This window comes from Equus quagga, chromosome 19 (genome assembly GCF_021613505.1).
Source record: "Equus quagga isolate Etosha38 chromosome 19, UCLA_HA_Equagga_1.0, whole genome shotgun sequence".
Lineage (NCBI taxonomy): Eukaryota > Metazoa > Chordata > Mammalia > Perissodactyla > Equidae > Equus > Equus quagga.
The window spans coordinates 8,778,374-8,800,898 of NC_060285.1; the positions used below are offsets into that span (position 1 = coordinate 8,778,374).

The 22,525-nt window shown below is 37.7% G+C and overlaps 2 protein-coding genes across 9 annotated transcripts in view; one reads left to right on the forward strand and one right to left on the reverse strand.

Moving 5' to 3' along the window:
- XPNPEP3 (X-prolyl aminopeptidase 3) overlaps nt 1-9,167 on the reverse strand; it is a 65,953-nt gene extending 56,786 nt beyond the window's left edge. For 7 of the 8 annotated variants that reach the window (XR_006886156.1, XR_006886155.1, XM_046646400.1 and 4 more), the window contains exon 1: nt 9,013-9,167. Coding sequence is in view for 5 of the 8 variants with exons in the window: in XM_046646400.1 (XP_046502356.1) it covers nt 9,013-9,076 (64 nt within the window). In the remaining 3 variants the exon portion in view is untranslated. The remainder of the gene's footprint in view (nt 1-9,012) is intronic. The other variant, XM_046646401.1, reaches the window with a different exon arrangement.
- Nucleotides 9,168-9,481: 314 nt separating this feature from the next.
- Nucleotides 9,482-22,525, forward strand: part of ST13 (ST13 Hsp70 interacting protein) — a 29,067-nt gene continuing 16,023 nt past the window's right edge. The window contains exons 1-4 of the mRNA XM_046646863.1: nt 9,482-9,803; nt 15,360-15,417; nt 17,199-17,274; nt 19,253-19,323. Coding sequence (XP_046502819.1) covers nt 9,694-9,803; nt 15,360-15,417; nt 17,199-17,274; nt 19,253-19,323 — 315 coding nt within the window. The 5' untranslated portion in view covers nt 9,482-9,693. The remainder of the gene's footprint in view (nt 9,804-15,359; nt 15,418-17,198; nt 17,275-19,252; nt 19,324-22,525) is intronic.

The window sequence follows — 22,525 nt, forward strand, 5'->3', positions numbered from 1 at the left end:
AGATTGGAATGTGCCAAGGAAAGCATGGGATGGAAGAAAGCAGGCAAATAGAGACAACAATTCTGAGAAGTTTTATTGTGAAAGCTTCAGAGAAAACGGCACAACAGCTGGAAGAGGCGAGGGATCAAGGGGGGGAATAATTACAGAAGCAAATCCTTGTCTTACACTTTCACACTCTACTGAAATTAGTTTTTCAAGTTTTTGTTTCCAATTACACGAATTCCTTGAGAGCAGAATTTTCTATTTTCTAACTCCTCTCTGTATCGTAGGTTCTCAATACACCTTTGTGGAACGTCTAGACCCTAACTTCTTAAGTTCTGGTCTAAGAAGTGCAACAGAGTGGAAGAAGCATAATTTGGAATCAGACTCAAGTTTAAAGATCAGATGTTTCACTAAAAAGCTAAGTAGCCTTAGACAAATTACTTTATCTTTCAGAACCTTAGGTTTCTTATGGGCACAAAATATTTATTTTGCTGGAATACTGTGACAATTAAACGAGAAACTGCATGTAAGTCGCTTGGTACAGTATCTGAGCCAAAGAGGGTGCTCAAAAAATGCTCAATATTATTATTATTGTTGTTATTTTCAACGGTAGACAAATATGATCATGTGTAACCCATACATACATACATGTAAACATATACGTTCTGGAGAATTGAAATTATTTGAGTTTAAAAGTTTTGCAATTCCTCTAGTCAACCAGCATATCAAAACAAACACAAAGCAAAAAATATTTAGAGCTGGCAGTCTTGAAAGACTGTCTAGAAACATACACTATTGTTTTACATCTCATTAGAATATCATTTAACTGAGGGGTTTATAAATGTGATGAAAAATAAAACAAATACAACATAGGGGAGGAAAAACAGACACAGATCATTACAGGGAATTTCCTGGGACAACAAAATGAGCCAGGAATAGAACACAAGTCTTTTTAGTTAAGGCCTAGCCTATTGATAATTTAAATTGCCCCACAAGAAAATCAACTTTGATCTAGTTTGCTTCTCCCCAGGTTTTCTAACTCTGCTTTCCCACATACAACTGATTCTCCAAATAGCAGCTACTAATGTAAGTCAGATGCATAAACCCCTTCAGTAGCTTCTCACTATACTTGAAATGAACGCTAGCTTTATTTGTAATAGCTCAGCACTGGAAACAACCACAGTTGTCCGTCAACATGACTAGTAGTTAGTGTACTGGATCATCACCTGGCTGACTCCGTCATCTAGGTCTCAGCTCTAGTGTCATCTCCTTAGAGGTCTTCTAAAATCAATCCAAGGTGGCTCTCTGCCCTCATCACACTATTCTTAAATTTTTTGCAGCACATATCACATTGTCTCAAATTATTTTGTTTTCTTATTATTTGTACTCCATTATAATGTAAAGACCATAAAAATTGGTATTTTTGTTCAATACTGTTATCACTAGTGGCTAAAATTGTGTCCTGCACAAAGTAACCATTCCATCATTACATACTGAATACATAAATGCCTAATTGTCAAAATGTTTAACTATGTGTTTTATAGTAGTAAACTTTAAGTGGGCAAAGATACCATCATCTCAAATGACTCACCACTGGCAGGCAGAAAGCTTGTATATTAGGTTACTTCCTCCAGGAAGCCTTCCCTGACACCCCAAAGTCTGAGCTAGGTGTCTCTCACATGATTGCTTACCATCCAGTAATTCTCCCATTATAGCTCTTATTATATTGTAATTGAGCTACTTGTTTGTATCTCCTACTGAACTGTAAGTCTCTTGATTGAAAAAAACAAATATGTCAACTGCTTGAATACTTTTTTCCACATAGTTCACGAATTCTTCATTTTTCCAAACCAAAACATGGAAGAACTGAGCAGTTATTAAGGCTCAGTAACCTAGAGGTCATATTATGCAAGGGGCTTGCAGTGGCCATCAACAACAGGTTCCGCTGGTTTATGAGGCATTGTTTGAGGCTTCCAGGGAAACAGAGGGGAAGTGGTCCAGAGGGTTCAGGATGGCCTGGTATCACTCTGGACTAGCTCCATTTGGAAGGTCTAGTCCCTACCCAAGCCCCAGAATGACACAATAATGCAGTCCTCTCTGACATAAGCTTATAACTCTGCTTGCCACATAATCAGTATCTTAATGTCTCCTAGCAGTGGCCCATGGTAATAACATTGTCTTCAATGTAAAAATATGCTTATTGCAGTCACTGCCTCTACCACCACCACCAGCAGAGCCTGAGCTGAGGAAACCACGGTTCTGACTACGCAGAGCACCACTTTCCAACAATCTGTTAAAACATGGTGGATTACTATGAAGTTCTAGGAGTGCAGAGATATGCTTCACCTGAGGACATTAAAAAGGCTTATCGTAAAGTGGCACTTAAATGGCATCCTGATAAAAATCCAGAAAATAAAGAAGAAGCCGAGAGAAAATTCAAAGAAGTAGCTGAGGCATATGAGGTATTATCAAATGATAAAAAACGGGACACTTATGATAAATATGGCAAAGAAGGATTAAATGGCAGAGTCAGAAGTCATTTTGATGATTCTTTTGAGTATGGCTTCACATTCCGTAAGCCAGATGATGTCTTTAGAGAAATTTTTGGTGAAAGGGATCCATTTTCATTTCATTTCTTTGAAGACTCACTTGAGGACCTTTTAAACGGTCCAAGGAGCTGCTATGGAAGCAGAAACAGAGGTGGAAGATGCGTTTTCTCTCCCTCCAGTGAACATTCAATTTTTGAGAGATTTTCTTCATGTGATACAGGATATACACCATATGGTTCACTGGGTCATGAGGGCCTTAATTCATTCTCTTCCCTGGCATTTGACGATAGTGGGATGGGCAACTATATATCTGTTACAACTTCAGGTAAAATTGTTAACGGCAGAAATACCAATACAAAAAGAATTATTGAGAACGATCAAGAAAGAGAAGAAATTGAAGAGAATGGCGAACTGAAGTCTTCCCTTATGAAGAGTGTGACAGGTGAAGAGGGCTTTGTGGAAGAATGCAGCTGGAGAAGACAGTCATTCAACAAGTATTCACCAAAGTCCCACAGCCCAGAACATGTATGTGAATACACTTTTGTGGACAATGATGAGCAAGCTATACCCTGGGTCACCAGCAACTGGGATCCCCTGATCTTCTCAGCAGGATTCAAAGAAGGTGGTAAGAGGAAAAAAAAGAAGCATAAAGAGGTGCAGAAGAAGAAGTCAACCAAAAGGAATCGTTAAATCGACTCTTGAGACACATTATGTTCATATAACATTTGAACACGACACTTTGTGTGTTTTGGTTAATCAGAGTTTTGTCATAACATTTGTTTAATACTATACTAAGATTATGTTTTTAACATGTTCAGCAGGATTGTGGATATTTGGTCAGTGGTTTTTGGATTAGGTATGTCAGAAAAAGATGAGTTTGTGGTGACAGTTATGTTAAGAATTTGGAAAACAGCAAAGATTATTTTACTTTTCGTTTTTGAGCTAAATGTTTACGTATCATAGTTTTCCTTTAGTAGAGTTTACAATCTATTTCATTCTTTTTATCTACTTAAAACTGCTATACAAACTTCTGAAATATGTATAGCATTAGGAGCGAAAAATGTGTTAAGATACAAAGGTTCAGACTGTATACTTATTCATGAAATGACTTTTTTCCAAGAGGCAGAACATTTGACACATAACTTAAAGACACTATACGTTAAAAATTAAAGTATAAAGTATCTTCTTTTAAGTTAAAAACAGACACAAATTTGTACACCCATGTTGACAGCACTACTTATTCACAATAGCTAAGAGGTGGAACCAACCCACACGTCAACTGATGAATGAATGGATAAATAAAATATTTATACATACAGGCACATATAAACAGTGGAATATCATTCAGACTTAAAAAGGAAGAAAATCTTGTTACATGCTATAACATGGATGAACTTTGAGACATTATCCTAAGTGAAATAAGGCACTCATAGACAAATGCTTTATGATTCTACTTATATGAGGTACCCAAAGTCAAATTCATAGAAACGGGAAGTAGAATCATGGTTACCAGGGTCTGGGGGAAGGGAGAGTTATTGTTAATGGGTATAGTTTCAGATTTGCAAGATAAAAAGTTCTGGAGCTGTTTCACAAAATTTTATATTTAAAAATGATTAACATGGTAAATTTTATGTTATGTGTATTTTACTGCAATTAAAAAAAAAAAAAAAAAAAGCCAGACTTACCCTGGATTCCTCAGAGCAATCTGGCTATATCATGTGTGGTAGGCCTTCAGGCCTTCACTCCAGATAGGAAACTTTCTATTTTCTTTTTGAGTATGCACACAGGATCTACAAATAGATTACTCTAAAATATTATCTTTAGCCATTGTAATTTAGGGTTATGATGGAAGGAAAATAAATGAGTTACAGATATATCAGATATTGAGCAAGTAGTTTGAGCTGAATGTTTGCTTCTTTTAATGAACTTAGTTTAATTTCAACACAATTACTTCTTAGCCTCCTGTAATTATTTCATTTTCAAAATATATTGCTTCTCAGCCTATTATTTTTATTCGTTCTTTCATTCATTCAATAGCATTTTTGAGTACATACTGTTTGTCAGATAGTGTTCTGGGTACCTGGGATACAGTAATGAAAAACAGCAAAAATCTTAGCTATCATAGAGCTTACAAACTGGAGAGAGACAATAAACAAATATTAATTAAAATATAATGTTAGTCATAGGAGCTAAGGAAAAAAATAAAGTACAGGAAGGGGATAAAAGTTTTGGAGTATGAGGGTTGAAATTTTAGGAAGGTAGCCAGGGAAAAGTGGTGGTTGCACCTGAGTAAAGACCTAAAGGAAGGGAAGGAGTTAGCCACATGGACACCCGGTGAAAGAGAATTCCAGGCAGAAGGATTAGCAAGTGAAACGTCCCTATGTAAGGCGGGCTGCAGTCTGGTTTGAGCAACAGGGAGGAGATTGGTGTGGCTGATTAGGACAGCAAGTAGACCAGGTAAGAAAGGTAACAGGAGGTCAGATTATGCTAGAGCACAGTATGGACTTTGTTATTATATATGGGACAGGAAGCCACTGGAGGCTCTGAGCAGAGTGACATAATCTGACATATTTAAACGAGCCCACTCTGGCCTCTGTCATTGAAAACAGACTCAAAGTAAGCCAGGGCAAAAGCAGGGAAATCAGGCTATCACAATCCAGGCAAGAGATTGCAGTCGCTTGATCCCGGGTGATGGTGGTAGGGGTGGTAAAGAGTGACCAAATTCTGGATACATTCTAAAGGGAGGGCCAAACAGAATTTACTGACGGACTGGATGGTGGGTACAATGGAAGTCAAAGTTTTTGGCCTTAGCAACTGGAAGAAGGGAGCTGCCATTCATTTGAGATGGAATTGCAGGTGTTAAATTTGGATGCCTTGCATCCTGCATGTTCCTCTGTCATTGAATTCTTCCTTTTTTTAGCAAAAAGATATACTGATCAGATTATTTTAATCTTTTATCTCTTAGAAATGTAATTACTGTAAATTTTAATGTGACTTAAAGATAGCAGCAAATAATCTAGCAGCACTAAAACCCAATCAACTTTAGCAAATACAGTTCAGGGGTATTTAGCAATGCAACAAATTTGGAAACCAGAAACAATTATAATGTCTACTAAGCTAAAATGACTGCTGGTAGTAAAGTGTGAGCTTTTGTTTCACTTTGTATGATTTTTAGGGGTAGGTGGGTGGAAAGGTCATTTATTCTATAGGAGGGACTGACGACAATTAGCATTTAAAGCTTATTTTCAGAAAATAAAATCATGAAAGATTAGCGTATTTTAAATGCTACTTATATAAAATGTGGTATTTAGCAGAGTTTATGTGTCACCATGTAAGTGGGACTAATCAGAGTTGGAAAAAAATGCAATTTTCCAACAACAAAAGCAAAAACAAGTGTCTCTGAAAATTTAAGAATGAAATGACTTGCCTTCCAGTCCATTTTTCCACCCTTAACAGATAACTAAAAATTCAGATTTAATCTTACTCCACAGCTTAAAATTACTCAATGGTTTCCCACTGCCTAAAGGAAGAAGCTCATTGTTTCTTAAGATGATATATAAGACTCTCCATGAGCCAGCCACCAGCTTTCTTCCCAACTTGATTTTCTACCACCTCTTTCTATACATCCTAGGCTGAAGGCCAACTTTTTCCAAAATGTGTTCCAAGGGATACCAGTCTAAGACTCACCACAGAAAAAGAGCTCCATAGTCACATACATTTTGGAAATTACTGCCAAATACATTTCCTTCTTCAGAGACTCAGAATTAGTCTATTATGGGCACTATGAAACGCAGCATTCCCCATACTTATTTGACCATAGAACCATTCTGGTGCCAACACATATTAATATGCTCTAGAATATGCTTCAAAAAAGCTCCTCCAGGCTTACCAATGATTGCAAAGCCTTGTACCAGGCATTCTGTTTCAGAGTTCTGGGCCTTTATACATTCCCTCAGCCAGGATGGCTCCATTACTCTAGACTGCTTGACGAAAGCCTTTCAAGTCTCAAATCTTATCTCCTAATCTTTAAATGCATGCCCACATTTCCTCTTTGCCCCTCCCTGCTCCTGGAAAATATCACTTTTTCTTTCTCCCCACCACTGGACCTCTATCGGTCTTGCTTTTTTGTCTGTTTCCCGTGATGTTAGAAACTTTTTGTGCTCACTGCCCATATGTGGTGCTCAACTAATGTTTGTTGAATGAATTAACTGCAAACAGACTTTTTTTTTGAGAAAGATTAGCCCTGAGCTAACATCTGCCGCCAATCCTCCTCTTTTTGCTGAGGAAGACTGGCCCTGAGCTAACATCCGTGCCCATCCTCCTCTACTTTATATGTGGGATGCCTACCACAGCATGGCTCCCCAAGCGGTGTCATGTCTGCACCCAGGATCCAAACCGGCGAACCTCGGGCCACCAAAGCGGAATGCATGTGCTTAACTGCTATGCCACCGGGCCGGCCCCACAAACAGACTTTTAAAAAACATTCTCTACTTATTCTTTAATATTTTCAATATGTCCCTTCCCCATCTCAGACTTATATTTATCTTAAACGATTTATATTTTTAAAATACAACTTACTTATGCATCAGGAGTGCTTTATTTTCCTTTTTCTCAGATGACTACATGGTGTAAATAACTGCATATTCCAACTAATGAAATCTCACTCTAATTAGGTTAACCTTTAGCTAGTCAAAACATTTTCACTTTAGGAACACATGACTTTCACAGATGAGAAAGTTTCCTGTGGTACTCAATACTCCGTACCCAGAGCCTTTCTAAAGAAGGGCAACCAAGAGCACCACACACATTCAACGTTCTATTTTATGAGCACCTCAAGTCAGTGAAATTTTCAAATTCTAAAACTTAGTAAAATCCCAGAAAGACATAATATTTACAACCCATTACTGCCTTTTTTGAGCTCCCATGTCACCTGAGTCAAGACTCTATTACCATCCTTTGCTATATTGTCATTTAGCTGTTGCTTGTCTATCACTCTGACTAGACTGTGAGCAACTCCAAAGAAGTGGAGACTCATCCACAATGACTACTAACTCAAAAGTTATTGAATGAAGATACATTCTTTCTGGCTAAATAGTTCCAAAAGGACTCTTCTAAGCCAGAGTAAGACCTAGGGTGGTATAACAGAAAAACGAGTAGACAACAATCATACAACTGAAATTCCTGACTTGCTACTTGCAATCCTGTGTTAGTTTCAGTTCTTCATCAGTAAAATGAGGATATCTGCCCTAACTTATTGGACTTATGAAGATCCAAGCAGATTACTCATCTACTCAAAAGCTAATATATATTTTATGATGTTAATATAAGAAGTGGTTAGATTTATTTACTCCATTGAGGCAAAATGAAGCATAATGAATATTTCTTTCAAACATGTGGGTGTGTACAATCCAGTATCTAGTCCTAAACCTTGATTATTCAGGTTTTACACAAAGCCTCAACAAACGCAAAAAGTCACAAGCAAAGAATGGTTCCAGCTCTAAATCATAGGTTGTGGCCTCTGTGATTGACTAATTGCATATCTATTCACCTACTCCCACGGAGAGTGACAGCTTTCTGCAGCTTAACTATTAAAAGGAAGAGCAATGTCTGTGCACTGGACAATGCTTACTTTTTATTTTCTTTTATTTCTTAAAGATTAAGTCTTGATATAACTACTATTCCATTTTCAATAAATCCAAGTATATCAACATAGGAAACATACGCCAAGACAGAGCTTTGATGTCAAATACCATATGCTCTGGTTCACACATTGTTCATATATCAGCCCACCAAAAACGAAATATGATCGAATGGCAGATCTGCCTGTAAGTTAAATGATTTGGCTTTCACTGATCAGGCTTTATGTTCATCAGATTAATTGCTCGCGATAGAGCACACCCTATAAAATGGTCCCCCTCATTCTGACACTCCTTCATCTCATCTTTACAAACAAGGCTTTAAGACATAGAAAGCCCGAAGAGTATTTCCAAACATAACCTCTTCTGAGAGGAACTGCTCAAAGGATTTGTGTTACTCAATATACGTTTCTTGTACCTTTTGGACCCAGCTCTCGTTAACTCTTTGAAAACACGAAAATAAGATTTTAAGTCAACCCAACAGAAACAAGAGCTACCTGATGTGAGACACTCTGTCACCTAAGCGTGTGTGACAACTGACACAACTTCTATGAGTCCGAGTAACTTTGAAGTCAGCCCCTCTGGGGGACGGTACACGAGTGTGCAGTCACTTCGCTTCCAAGAATACCTCAACAGCAGAGCGAACACAGGGCCCACCCTTTTCCAGGAGCAGCAGGTAAAGAAGATATCCGAGGAGCGCACAGAGGGTTTGAGAGTGGAGACCCCAGCAGGAGAGAGCTCCGCCGAACCAGGGATCGCCTGAGACCAACTTCGATGCCTGTGGGGCGCCTCAGGCTTCTCAGAGAGCAAGCCCCGGAGAGGACACTGTGGGAAGTGAGTCTAACCTGAGAGGCTGCGGGCGCTTGCTACAGCGGGAACCAGCTTAGCAGCCGAAAGTAACCAAAGCATGACCGACTCGCTCACGCGTCAGGAACTGAAAGAGACAACCAGCGGGAGAAGCTGCCAACCGGAGGCCTGCGTCGCCAGGAAACCCGGCCAAACGCCCCTCCTCTTCCGGCCCGCGCCGCACGCCGGGCTTTCCTCCCACAGCGGCGTAGAATACTGACGTCACTGCCAGAGCTGTGACCGCTGCTCCGGCCGGGCGGTCCTTTTGGCGTCATGACGTCGTGCTCTACTTAAATTCTAAATGACTCACTGTAGGGAATGATATCTCCCGCCTCCTTGAGAACACCATGTAGCGGGTTCAGCCATCCAAGGAACTGGTTCAGAGTTAAGAATACTGTAAAGAATGCTTGCGTAGAGAGGCAGGCAACAGCGCGAACAGCCACGCTTCTAGAAGGTTCTAGCCAGTGCGCAAGGGCAGAGGTAGAGGGAGTGGGAATAAACAGGCGAAGGACCCGGGTCACGAGACCGTTGGGAGGGAGGGGCCGGCGGCCAGGGAGGTTCTAGTCTGTTCTGCCTCGCGGCAGCCGCCCCCTTCTACGCGGTCACGCTGAGCCAACGCCGGGGCCTGGAATCAGGCAGCAACCTCGGCCGAGCGCGCCGTCTCCCGCCGCCTCCGCACCATGGACCCCCGCAAAGTGAGCGAGCTTCGGGCCTTCGTGAAAATGTGTAAGCAGGACCCCAGCGTTCTGCACACCGAGGAATTGCGCTTCCTGAGGGAGTGGGTGGAGAGGTGAGAGCCGGGCCTGAGGACCGTTGGGGGTGGGAAGAGGGACGGCGGAGGGGGAGCTGGGCCGCGGCTGGGAGCGGGGAGCGAGGGCCAGCGGAGTCGCCGCCTCCCTGTGATTCGACTCCTGGCTAGGAAAGGGGGGCGACTTCAGGGGCTAATGGAGGATCGGGAGGCTTAGATAGTACAGAGGCAGGGAAGGAGGAGGCAGAGCTGGGTTCCCTGCACCCTGAGGTCGCCAGGGGTGTGTCTTGGGCGAAATAGAAATGCAGACGATAGCGGGGACTTGGGCACTGTAGGCGTGAGGCGGGGTGAAAGGTGCAAGCGTGGAGTTGTCTTTACATCTCTGGTGTTCTGCCTAGGTCGCAGTGAGAGCAGATCCTTTACGCGTTGTGCCTTTAAATAATGTTGTAGTAATGATGTTATTGTTTAATGAGTTATAATGAAACTGGTAACTGTGTTTGATTATAACTTAGAGCGATTCTAACTGCATGGAATTATTTTGGGAATTACTTACCAAACCACCGCAGTGGTAGTCACTCCAAACGCTTTAAAAAAAAAGTGATTTTTCAAGGACCGGCATGTTAGCATGATCTCTTCTTGTTACCCTTAAATTTAGAGTACTTCGCTACGTGCATGGAATTAATTCAACAGGCATTGTGCTAGATCTAGGAAAGAGTATAAGTACTGTCTAAGGATACAGATGAGTAAACAGAGAAATTTTTTTCAAGACTTTATTTTTCGTTTTTTTCCCCAAAGCCCCATGTTACATAGTTGTATATTTTTAGTTGTGGGTCCTTCTGGTTGTGCTATGTGGGATGCCGCCTCACCGTGGCCTGATGAGCGGTGCCATGTCCGCGCCCAGGATCCGAGCCGCGGAAACCCTGGGCCGGCGAAGTGGAGCCCGCGAACTTAACCTCTGGGCCACGGGCCTGCCCCCGAAATTCGTTTTGATATTTACCATGTGATAGTGGTTAATATTCTACATATTGGAGGGGAACTTATGGGCGAAAGGGTAATCTTCCTGGAGATAGTTTTTAGTCACTGCTATTGGTGGGTAATTTAAGAGAGAGAACATACAAATTGCACCTCATGGTGGTGAGTAGTGACAGTGCAAAGCAATGTGACTCCTAAGAGGTAGTACCCTAAACTTTGATGTTTGTTTTAGGAACATTTCCAAGGGGGAGGATGAACCCACGATTACGAAATATTTGAAAAAGTATTTTTTCCAACGGGCTAGTTGTAAGGAAGAAACTTTAGTTAAAATCTGTCAACATTGTATATGGTGGTATAATAATTTTTTTCCTGTAAGAAGTTTCTCAATATTCTTTTTCCCCATCAGTTTTTTAGCTACTGTAGTGTAGGATTTTTGTTCATTTTATATAGGTAAAATTCTGAACACTTACGATTAGTTACTGTAGTAACTTAGTAACTATTGTTAACAATAGTTAACAAGAATACCGTTTTTGCAAATTCCTCGCTTTTCAACGGAAAAACCCACAAGATGCTGTTAGATAAATTTCAGGACTAGGCATTGAGGAGTAGGTTTTCGTCGTTTTCTCTGCTGAATAACTTGATGATCCAAATGTCTTACTTATTTGTAGGCTTTTATCCTTTTATATCTACTCATTACAGGAAAGAGCCTACAATTAAATTGTTCCTAAAATTCCAGGAAATACCTGGCACCAAGAATGAAGGTTATACTGAATGGATACAATGTTTTGTTCCACTCCTAGAGAGGAACAGGGGACGCTGGGAAGAAAAAGTTGAAACCTATCTAAGAATGATGTAATTTGAGCTGGAGTGATTGTAGCTATGTGGAGAATTCCAATTTAAGGTCTGGAAAATATTGTCAGGCATTGTTTTCCCCAAAATGGCCGTGTATCTTACTTTAACATTTCCCATAGGGAATTCCAGGGTTTTTTTTCCTGATTCCATTTATATTTTTCTTGTAGCATACTTAATTGTTAAGTATGGGATGAAGCACCTTGGCCTGTGTAGGGGGCCTTATTCTGAATTTAAATTGAGATATTAGCATGGAAGCTTTTGCTATCTCTAAGTTTAAACTTAAATTTTTGTAGTCTGAGGGCTTTGCTCAAGGTGTATCACTTCCTCTCTTGTCTGCTTTCATGTCAGTCCTCTTAAAGCACTCCAAAATTGTAAGAGATTGGGCTGAATGTGGAGACTTCCAGGTCTGGGAATATTACTAGACCTAATCCTACTATTAGGGTTCCTCAACTTGAAACCATTGCAGAGTTCTCCTCTCGTCCCCACTAAATTAGTCATAAATACCCAGACTTAGACGTTGAAGAACAGTCTATTTGCATATTTGCCATAATTTTTACCATTGTTCTTAGCTTAAAGTTTTATTTGATGTTATGAATTTATTAGCTTAACAACCTTTTAAATTGGACAAAGGGAAATACAAAGAAAAAATTTTTTGGCCCAGTATCAGTGGAGATCCAGGGAGACAACAATATTTTCAGCAAATAAGTTTGGGGTATTTTTGTTTTTCTAGAGGGAGAAGCATTGTCTGTTTCTCCCATTCAGCACCTTTTGTCTGCTTTGTATCTTGTCTGTGCTTTAATCATTTCATTTTATGGTAATTTAAGATCAAAGAAAGTAACTTTGTATTCTAATCTCCCGCCATGGCACATGGCTTTTCAGTAAATATTTTAAATGAAGTGAATATTTAAATGAAGGATGCATTTCTACCCTCAAGGAATTTACAAGATAGCACCCAGGTTTTTTGTACATGTGCATAAGTAATTATAGCACAAAGCAGATTGTATATTATCAAATTAAGAGAATTATGAATGAAGTCTTGTGTAATCCCATATGAGGAAGGTTTCTGCACTAGCCCTAGTTATTATATAAAAGCCTATACTGGCGATGTCCCAATTTGCCATTTTTGGCGGAGAACTAGCTTGTTTTAAATCTTGGAAGCATTACGAGAAATTTCTGTTACCTATAAATTGGTGTTACCTTCCAGTAGTTAACTAGAATTGGAATGTGAGAAACTCTAAATCTAGCTTATGAATAAACCCTCCTGTGCGCTCCTTCAAGCTTTAAAATTTTTTATGTTTTTGAAACAATTTCTGGCTTGCATAAAAATTGCAAGTACAGTAGAAAGAGCTTTTTTCCTGAACTCTTTCCAACATTGCGCCCCCAACACCACTGAGTGTGTATTTCTTACACATAAGGACAGTCTCTATAATACAACCATCAAACTTGGGGCACTAGTACTGACACATTCATTCTATCTAATTCTCAGAATTACATGTTGCATTTTGTTGTCATGTCTCTTAGTCTCTTTCATTTTGAAACACTTCTTCAGTGTTTCATGATCTTGGCAATTTTGAATATTATTGGGCCAGTTAAGGGATTTCCCTCAATTTGGGTTTGTCTGATCTTTCCTTAGGATTAGATGTAGTTTAATATATTTCCTGGCAGGAGTATCACTTCCCAAAGTTTTCACGTAAGTTAGAACGTTATAACTCTTTGAACGTCATCCTAAATACATTCCTGGATGCTGTATTTTGAAACTTGGGAAAAACACAACTTAAGAAACCCTGTGTCTTCGTTAAAATGTAACTGCAAAGAACTAGTGTTTGATTACTGTGCTCTTTCCCTTGGAACAGAATTTTAAAAAATTTTGTTGTGTTTACATGCCTGTTCCTTATTAAATCATCTTACTTTTCTGAGTTGCAAACAAAGATGTTTTGGATCATGTAGTAATTTATTTATTGGCATATGGGAGCCATTTTTCCTTATTGAGGGTAGTTGAGTAACAAGATATTTTTTTATAACTCTCACATTAAACAGAATGGGAAAAGTGTGCACATTTTTGTTGATTCAGTGGTGCTTAATAAGAAATTCCAAATGTTTTATTACATTTGCTATTTTACATTTATACTTTTGTTTCATGTTTCCTTCGTCAAAAGATAACCTTGAGAGTGAAAAGGGAAGCCGCAGGGTGGGAGACGATATTTGCAACACATAAGACTGACAGAGGGCTCAGATGCAGAATCTACAGAGTACACCTATAAATAAATATGATAGACAACCTAATAGAAAGCTGGATGAGGGTTGAACTTTACCAAAAAAGGCTATTCAGATGGCCAATAAACATATGAAAAGGGACTCAACTACAGTGAGATACCACTACACACCTATGAAAATGGCTAAAAATTCGAAAGATAGACAGTAGCTAAGGGTTGGCCAAGGCGTGGAACAACTAGAATTCTCATACACTGCTAAAAGAGGTATAAATTGTTAAAAGAACTTTGGAAAACCAATATCCATTTAAATCTAATGTACACAACCCTATGTCGAGAAATTCCACCCACCTGAAATGAATGTAAATATGAATGTGATAACTGCAGTTAAAAAGGATCAACACTTAAGGTATTTTGAAGTAGGTTCCTTTCTGTTTTCCAGGTTAATATGGTCTCCTTGTTTGACATAAAAGTTAATGGCTTTTTTTTGTTTTTAAGGCGAATTTTAGTTGTCTTTGTTGTGTACAGCTTTCACTTTCCTTGAGTGAGTGCCCTTAATCCATTGAACATTTTAGTCACTGGACAGTTGCATGCAGCCCATATGCTTCATTGTCTACCCCAAATGGAGCATATAGCACTATTTTTTTGTGTGTGAGGAAGAGGGGCCTTGAGCTAACATCTCTTGCCAGTCTTCCTCTTTGTGCTTGAGGAAGGTTGTCCCCAAGCTAACATCTGTGCCATTCTTCCTCTGTTTTGTATGTGGGACGTTGCCACAATGGCTTGATCAGCAGTGTGTAGGTGTGCATCAGGGATCCGAACCTGCAAACCTCAGGCCACTGAAGCAGAGAGTGCAAACTTAACCACTACACTACCAGGCAGGGCCCATAGCACTAAATTTTTGTGGTCTTTTTTTCTCGTTTTTAAGTTATTTGTATGTAATTCATGGTGTTGCCCTGGAATCTTTGGGGAAGAAGGGCTTGCAAGGTCAAGAGGAAGTACCAATGGGCGGATTTTGAATGATAACGAGAAAATTTAGAAGGATAACAAGAAAATCTATGATATGAAGGGTCTATGAATATAAGCAAGAAGAATTCTCAGGTCCGAGTCGAAACAAACATTTTGAATGATTACACTGTGTCTTTATAATTATTTCATAGACTATTTTAATTAATTGACGTATTCAAGTTTTGAATTCAGATATACCTACTGAATTCTAAACTAAACAACTTACACAAAAGATTTTGTTGTTGCGTGTTTCTCTGCCTCTTTTCCGTTTCCTCTGGGAATGGGCACAGAGAAGCTGTGTAATTTTGTTTGTTAGGCTTATTGAGGCAAGGTAAGGGTTAGGTTTTCATTAACGAGTATGCTAAGAAAATAAATAAAATTTTAAGCTGAAGGAAACTTACTGTAATACTGAAGCATTCAGATGAATTCAGCTTACTCTTCAGTGTTTGACAAGGTAACCATCTAAATGTCTGACTTTTCTTCCAGCATAAATGAATGTTGCTTGGCTCAGTGATTTTTAGCTTTCTAAACAAATATCTTTTTTCTCATCTTCCTCAAGCATGGGGGGTAAAATACCACCTGCTACTCATAAAACTAAATCAGAAGAAAATATCAAGGTGAGTTATGAATTTTATTTATATGTTTAGTGATAAATTATTATAAGGCTTTTTAGGGTTTTTTAACTGCTACTCAAATTACCACTCCTGATTTCCCCAAGATCACTTAGAAAAAAATCTTGGTAAAATTTCTGTTTGGACATCAAGTCTCTGGAATCTGACTTAAAACTGAGAATTTGGGGTTGAATGTTTACCATATTTTAGAATAAATGAAAATAAATGCTACGTGTATGTTATATGCATGACCTATGAATAGGAAGCCCTGTAATTGTGTGCATTTGTAGTCTTTGTCATTGTGTCTTTGGCACCTAGTACAGTGTTTTATGCATTATAGGTACTTTTATTGTTTAATAATGTCTGCAAAGTAAATGAACAATTAGCCCAAATCAGTGATTCTCAAGTTTTTCTTCCCTGCCACTACCTGAGGAATGTTTGAGTATGATTCATGGTGTTGCTTTAGCATATTTGCCAAAAGGGTGTGGGAGATAGGAGGAGGTTACTGGTAGCCGAAGTTGAGAGATGGGGGGCTGTACTCTTATGAATGCTCCCTTCAGAATTCGTATTTCTCCTATTTTCTGCCTTCATGTCTAAAAAGATTTTTTCCACAGTTTTCTAATTAACTGTCTCAAATTGATAAGAAAATTTGCTGTTTTATTATTTAGAACACTGAACAAGGTTTATCTCATTGGATATGAAATTAGAAGTTTTATCTTTGAACAAGTGAAATGAGAGAAGTTAAGCAAAAGCCCCAAAAGTAGTCTTTTTTTTAGATGACTCATCTCTCAGAGTTCGCTAGTTTGTGAGCCCTGGATAGGATATTTTGCCATGTGATAAACATGGATGAAGATAAACATGCAAAATTATATTTAAGCTATATCTCTGCTAAAAACTTTTTATTCTGATTTAGAATATGACTGCTCTTACTCAGAATATACTAAAGCATCTAGCACCTTGCACGTGGTAGGGACTCAACAAATATTTTGTAATAAGGTAGGGCTTTGATTTCGATTTTCAGTCTAAGTAACTGGTTACGTAACTTATGAAATACTAAGGCAGTTTGAATAAATAGATCTAGGTGGGCTGATCGTGGCATAGTCGCTAAGACACACAGCATTGTTAAATGGAAAAGTCACAGTGCAGAGTTGTCTTATGTACTTAGAGAGTATCTAGAACGGGACACGCGAGAAACCACACTGGTTGCTTAAAGGATGGGCAGGAAATTTGGTTTTCGTCATGTGTATATTTAAATTCTTTGAATTTTCATCATTTGTGTATTACAGTTTCATAGTGTCTTATTTACAATTTCAAAACTCAAAAACTCTTGAAAATATAAAGCATTTTAGTAAATTTGTTTGGTAATAAAATGTGATCTGAAAAGACATGAGACTGTTCATAGTCTTTTTCCCACTTACTACAAATGCCAAACTTTATTTTGCAGAAATAATGTGTTTGATTATGGAGAGTTGTGGACCGCAGTGCCTATTGAGGGTGTTACATAATATATGGTATATGTATTGTATTAATTTTCTAGAATCCAAAAGTTTTTAAATTCTAAAACTCATCATCTAAAAGATTTGGATGAGGGACTGGACCTATACTTAATTTAAAAAAAGAAATGAAAACAGCAAACTAAAACTAATTTACTAAAACAAACCAAGAAAGGGAGCATTAACAACTGAAATATAATGGATGTGAATAGTTTGTGTAAATTTGTGTAAATTAGTATATATATTAGGTGTGTTATTAAATACTAATAGCATTGTTTGCCTTTCCTCTGCTAGGAAGAAAAAACAGATAGTAAGAAGGTGGAGGAAAACGTAAAGACAGATGAACCATCAAGTGAGGAAAGTGATCTGGGTGAGGAGTTGGTAGTTTGTATTTGATGACTTCATAAGATCCTGTGTTGATTTTTACTAAATTGACTAAAGCAGCCCTATGTAATAGAAATAGAATGTAAGCTACATATGAAACTTAAAATTCTCTAGTAGTCACATTTTTAAAATACACAGGTAAAATTAACTCAAATTATATATTTAAACTAATATGTCTAAAATACATTTTGATGTGTAAGCAATATGGAAAAATTATTAATGAAATATTTTCCCTTTTTTCATACTAAGTCTTCAAAATCCAGAGTGTATTTTATACTAATAATGCAACTCAATGCAGGTGTTACCTTTTTTTTTGGGAAATATTTGCTCCATATTCAAACATCATGAAATTTATAGTTGAAAAAGGTCATATCCCAGGTTGTTCTAAACATATGTTTAGAACTGAATTGAATACCAAAATATTATTTTCCTTTAGTACTTGCATCCATGTTAATAAAACTGGTTCATTTTAGAAGAATTGATTTCTCTACCAAGTTTGGTTGTATTGTTTTTTAGGCCTGAAATTGACAAAATCTCTTTGTAAATTTGGAAGTCCTTTGAGACTATAAATACATACCTCAATTATTAACTGGGCAATCTCTTAATTCTCAGAACCTATCTAAAAGCTAAATAAAAGTACTTGAATTTTTCAAATTTTGGATAAGTTGATCTTTGATATGGTTAGAATGGGCTTGTTTTTGGGGGGCTTAATTGAAGATGTGTCACTGTTTGTAAAATATTGTTTTCAGTCGTACAATTTTCTGGCAATTCCATAACTATAATTTTTTTTTTTAGCACCACATCTCCATTTAAAGCATTTTCTTTTTTGTGCGTGAATCAAGCTTATTTTATAATTAGATATAAAGTTACCAGCTCAGTTCCTGTTAAAAATTGATTAAAATTTTTTTGTTGGATGTTAATTCTGATTTCAGGTAGCTGATTTTAATTTCATCCTTTTTTGACCGTTAAGAGGAAACTCATCAAATTCACTCTTAATGCTAAAAATGCCTCTGAATATTGTCTGTTGTTTTTAAAAGTTTTTTTATGTGTAACTCTTATTTTGTTTTGCTTTGCTATAGTAAATTACAGTTGTCCATCATGAAATTTGCAACATTCCTTTTTCCAGTCTCTTTCTTTACTGTTTTGGTTATAGTGCTAGCTTTGGGGCTCATTTCTGCATCAGTAATATACCTTTATTTTAAAATTAAAATTTATCCATATTATTTTTTTGAAACAAAAATAATTATATTAAAATTAAATTTCATTATGATTTACATCAAATTATCAGTATAACTAGTCCTATCTGCATAAAATTTTTTTTAAAAAATAGTACTATTTTTTTACATTGGTATTTAAAACAAAATATTTGAACTGGATCAGCTTGTTGATGCTGACTGAATCCGTGGTGTGTCTGTGTGTAATATCTAGAAACTATGCACTTGTCAACGTTCCCACTACAACATGATGGTATATATCTTACTGATGCAGCAGCTGAAACAAGATGTAGTCTTACCGAAACAATAAAGTTTTGTTTAATGGAGAAATATTTTACAGTGCGTCAATTTAAATAAAATTAATATAAAGTAAAATATTCAGTTCATCGGTTGCACTAGCCTTAGTTCATTAGTGGGTTGTTTGTTTTTTCCTGGTGTGGAAGATTAGCTCTGAGCTTAACGCCTGTTGCCAATCCTCCCCTTGTTGCTTGAGGAAGATTGGCCCTGAGCTACCGTCTGTGCCAGTCTTCTCCTATATTGTATGTGAGTTGCCACCAGAGCGTGGCTTGACAAGTCATGCAGGTCCGCACCCAGGATCCGAACCCACGAACCTGGGCTGCCCAAGCGAAGTGTGCCAAACTTAACCACTACACCACCAGGCCGGCCCCATAGCTGATTAGTTTTTGATAGTCTCATGTGGCTAGCATCTACTGTATTGTACAGCATGAGTCATATCATTTTCTTTGGCAGAAATTGACAATGAAGGTGTGATTGAACCAGACACTGATGCCCCTCAAGAAATGGGAGATGAAAATGTAGAGGTAAGTTTAATGGCTTATTTTCTGCTTGTTGTAAGGGATGTGAAGGTCCCACCTACTGCAATGATTTTGTGACATAATTCTTCCTGGAAAGCACATGTTAAATCTTTCTCTGACTTAAGGCATTTAGGAAAATATTTATTTTACTGCTTAAAATATTTGCGAAAATTCCCATTATTTTTAATCATACTCTCTAACACTCTCTGATATCCTTATTTTCTGTTTACCTGCTTTTTCAATTTGCATCTGGTTTGACTGCTCTTTAAACTATAGAGTTCAGCTAACATTTATATCTATAAGGGGAATTGTCTATTTAATGAGATATCTAATGCCAAATTGTTTTCCAAAATGGTTTTGTCATGACAGATACGATATTGCCTTCCAGGTGGTGAAAATGGTTCTTGGGAGTTTGGGCCTGAAAAAAACTTAGATATTGCAATGGTTAGTAGTGCTCCAAAGGGTCATAACACATTAACATATATGCAGTGTATCTGTAGTATTAAAATGGAGGGGGTGAGAATTAAGAAAAAATGTCTGAAAAGGCCCTTTGGGGGTTGATAATGGAAAAAAGCTTGAGAAACAGTGTAATATAGTAATAGCAGCTTAAAAGGTTGGTCCATATCCTCACCAACACTTGATACTGTCAGATTTCATCTTTGCCAGTCTTATTGTGTGAAATGGTATGTCCTCATGGCTTTTAGTTTGCATTTTCCTGATTTCTAATAAAGTTGAGCATATTTTAATGTTTATTGGTCATTCACAGGTATTTGTGAATGACTTTCCTAACTTTCCCCATTTTTCTTCTTGGTGGTTGTCTTTTTCTTACTGATTTATAGTTCATTTTATGTTCTGGATACGAACAGTGTGTCATCTATATGTAGTCCACACATTTCCTCCTAGTTTATGGATTGTCTTTACTTTCCTTATGTTGTCTTAATAAACACAATCTTTTAGTGCAGTAAAATTGATCACTTTTATATATTATGCTTTATTACCTCAAGGTTATAATTGCTGTAATGTATTGTTTTTCTTCTGAAAATTTTGTTTGGCTTTCACCTTTAATCCACCTGTCAGTCCCATTAGTGAAGAATTTTTTTCCTCACCAATGCCAAAATACACTTGTTTCCATATATGTGTGGGTCGGTTTTGGTGCTTTCTTATTCTACGTGTCTAATTTTTTCCGTGTGCTGATGACACATTGTCTTACATAGCTTTATACTAGGCCTTGTTATCTGGTGGGGAAGGACCCCCAGTGCTTCAGGAGTATCTGGGCTGTTCTTGGCCCTTTGTTCTTCCACATAAATTTTAAAATCAGATTGTCAAGCCCCACCCCACCCCCCAAAAAAAATTAGGATTTTTTCCCCCCATTAGAATTGTGTTAAATCTAAATCAAGTTAGGGAGAAGATACATCTCCTCACTGTTGAGATTAACTATCCATGAATGTGCTATCTAATTTTTAGGTCTTTTTTTTTTAATGTCTTTTAATAACTGACTAACACTTTCTTCATAAAGATCTTGTGTGTGTTTAAGAACATATAAGTACCTTTTGTCATTGTCTGTAAAAGGAATTTTTTTAAGTTGTGTTCTCTTTATTAATGGTGCTGTGTCACTTCAATGTGTCTAGGTTTATAATGCTTTTTATTTATCCTACTTGGGATTTATTTGGCATCTTAAATTGTAGGGTTGTTAATTTTCTTTGGCTCTGGAGCATTTTCAACTAATATCTTTCAAATATTGCCTCTTCCCCATTCTCTCTACTCTCATTCTGGAGCCCTAGTTAGACATATATTAGACTTTTTCACTGTTCAGTTCCATCTATCCCTCTGCTGAATTATGTATGCTTTCTTTTTATAATCAGCTGTTTCATTGATGTTTTAATTCAGTGCCTACGATTTTTATTTTGATACTTTTCACTTCGATTCTTTTTAAACTTCTCTTGGTTATTTACAAGTCTCTTGCTCCTTACTCATTTTCAGAACTTGCCTTTTTTCTCTTAAACACATTAATTTCTTTACCGGTCTTATTCTTCTCCTGTTTTTCCTGACTCTTGCTCCTTGAGGTACCTTGTTTATTTGTGATGTGTGGATATTTTGACCGTGAGTTCTTTGAAACTTCACCTGTGGGAAGTTTTTGAGGCCTGGGTAGAAGGTGTGTCCCTCCAAAGAGGGATATGTTTGCTTCCATCAAGACACTGAGTTGGTGCTACCAACTCAAGAACCACTTTAAATTCTCAGCATGGTCTTGTTGTGATCTGTTTAACTACACAAGTAATGTGAATTCCAGCAGAAAGGCTGATTTGTGGTTATGAATTTCCAGGGGAGATTTTTTTCTTCTCTACTCACTGTCCCTTTCTTTCGAATAGGTTTACTTTTGGTTTACCATTATGCTTGCAGGTATAGGCATTTAGAGTTCTAGATTTATTTTAAAGGGTGTCTGATTAGACACCATACATTCTCTTTACCTGAATCTAGACTTTGTTTCATGTGTCCTGCACTACCTTCAAAAACAGAATTGCAAGGTCACCAGGTTCGACTCCTGCTACAAAGGTGAAAGCAGATGGAGCACTTGGCTACCTCGCTGAATTTCAAGCCATTATTTAATCTTGTTCCCTGAGGATTTCTACATTCTTAGGTCAAAGATGGTTTTTTTTTTTAAATTTTTTTTTAAGATTTTATTTTTTCCTTTTTCTCCCCAAAGCCCCCCAGTACATAGTTGTGTATTCTTCGTTGTGGGTTCTTCTAGTTGTGGCATGTGGGACGCTGCCTCAGCGTGGTCTGATGAGCAGTGCCATGTCCGCGCCCAGGATTCGAACTAACGAAACACTGGGCCGCCTGCTGCGGAGTGCGCGAACTTAACCACTTGGCCACGGGGCCAGCCCCGGTCAAAGATGGTTTTTAAAAGGTGGTTTTTAGACTTGTTCAGGGTATCATGTGCACCATATTCCCATACCAGTCATCTTTTTCTTTTTCTTTTTTTTTTTTTTTTTTTTTAGTTACCCTGGCTTTGTAGGATATCTTACTATCTGGTAGTGTGTCTTTCTTTGTTCTTTTGAAAAGTTTTTAAAGTTTGCCTAAAACTTATAGGAATTTTTGTTGGAATTACTTTAAATTTATTGAGTAACTTGGGGATACTTGAAATAGTCAAAATCTTTCCATGAACATGGTATATATCTTGTCTCCTTTAATAGAATTTTACTCTTCCCAC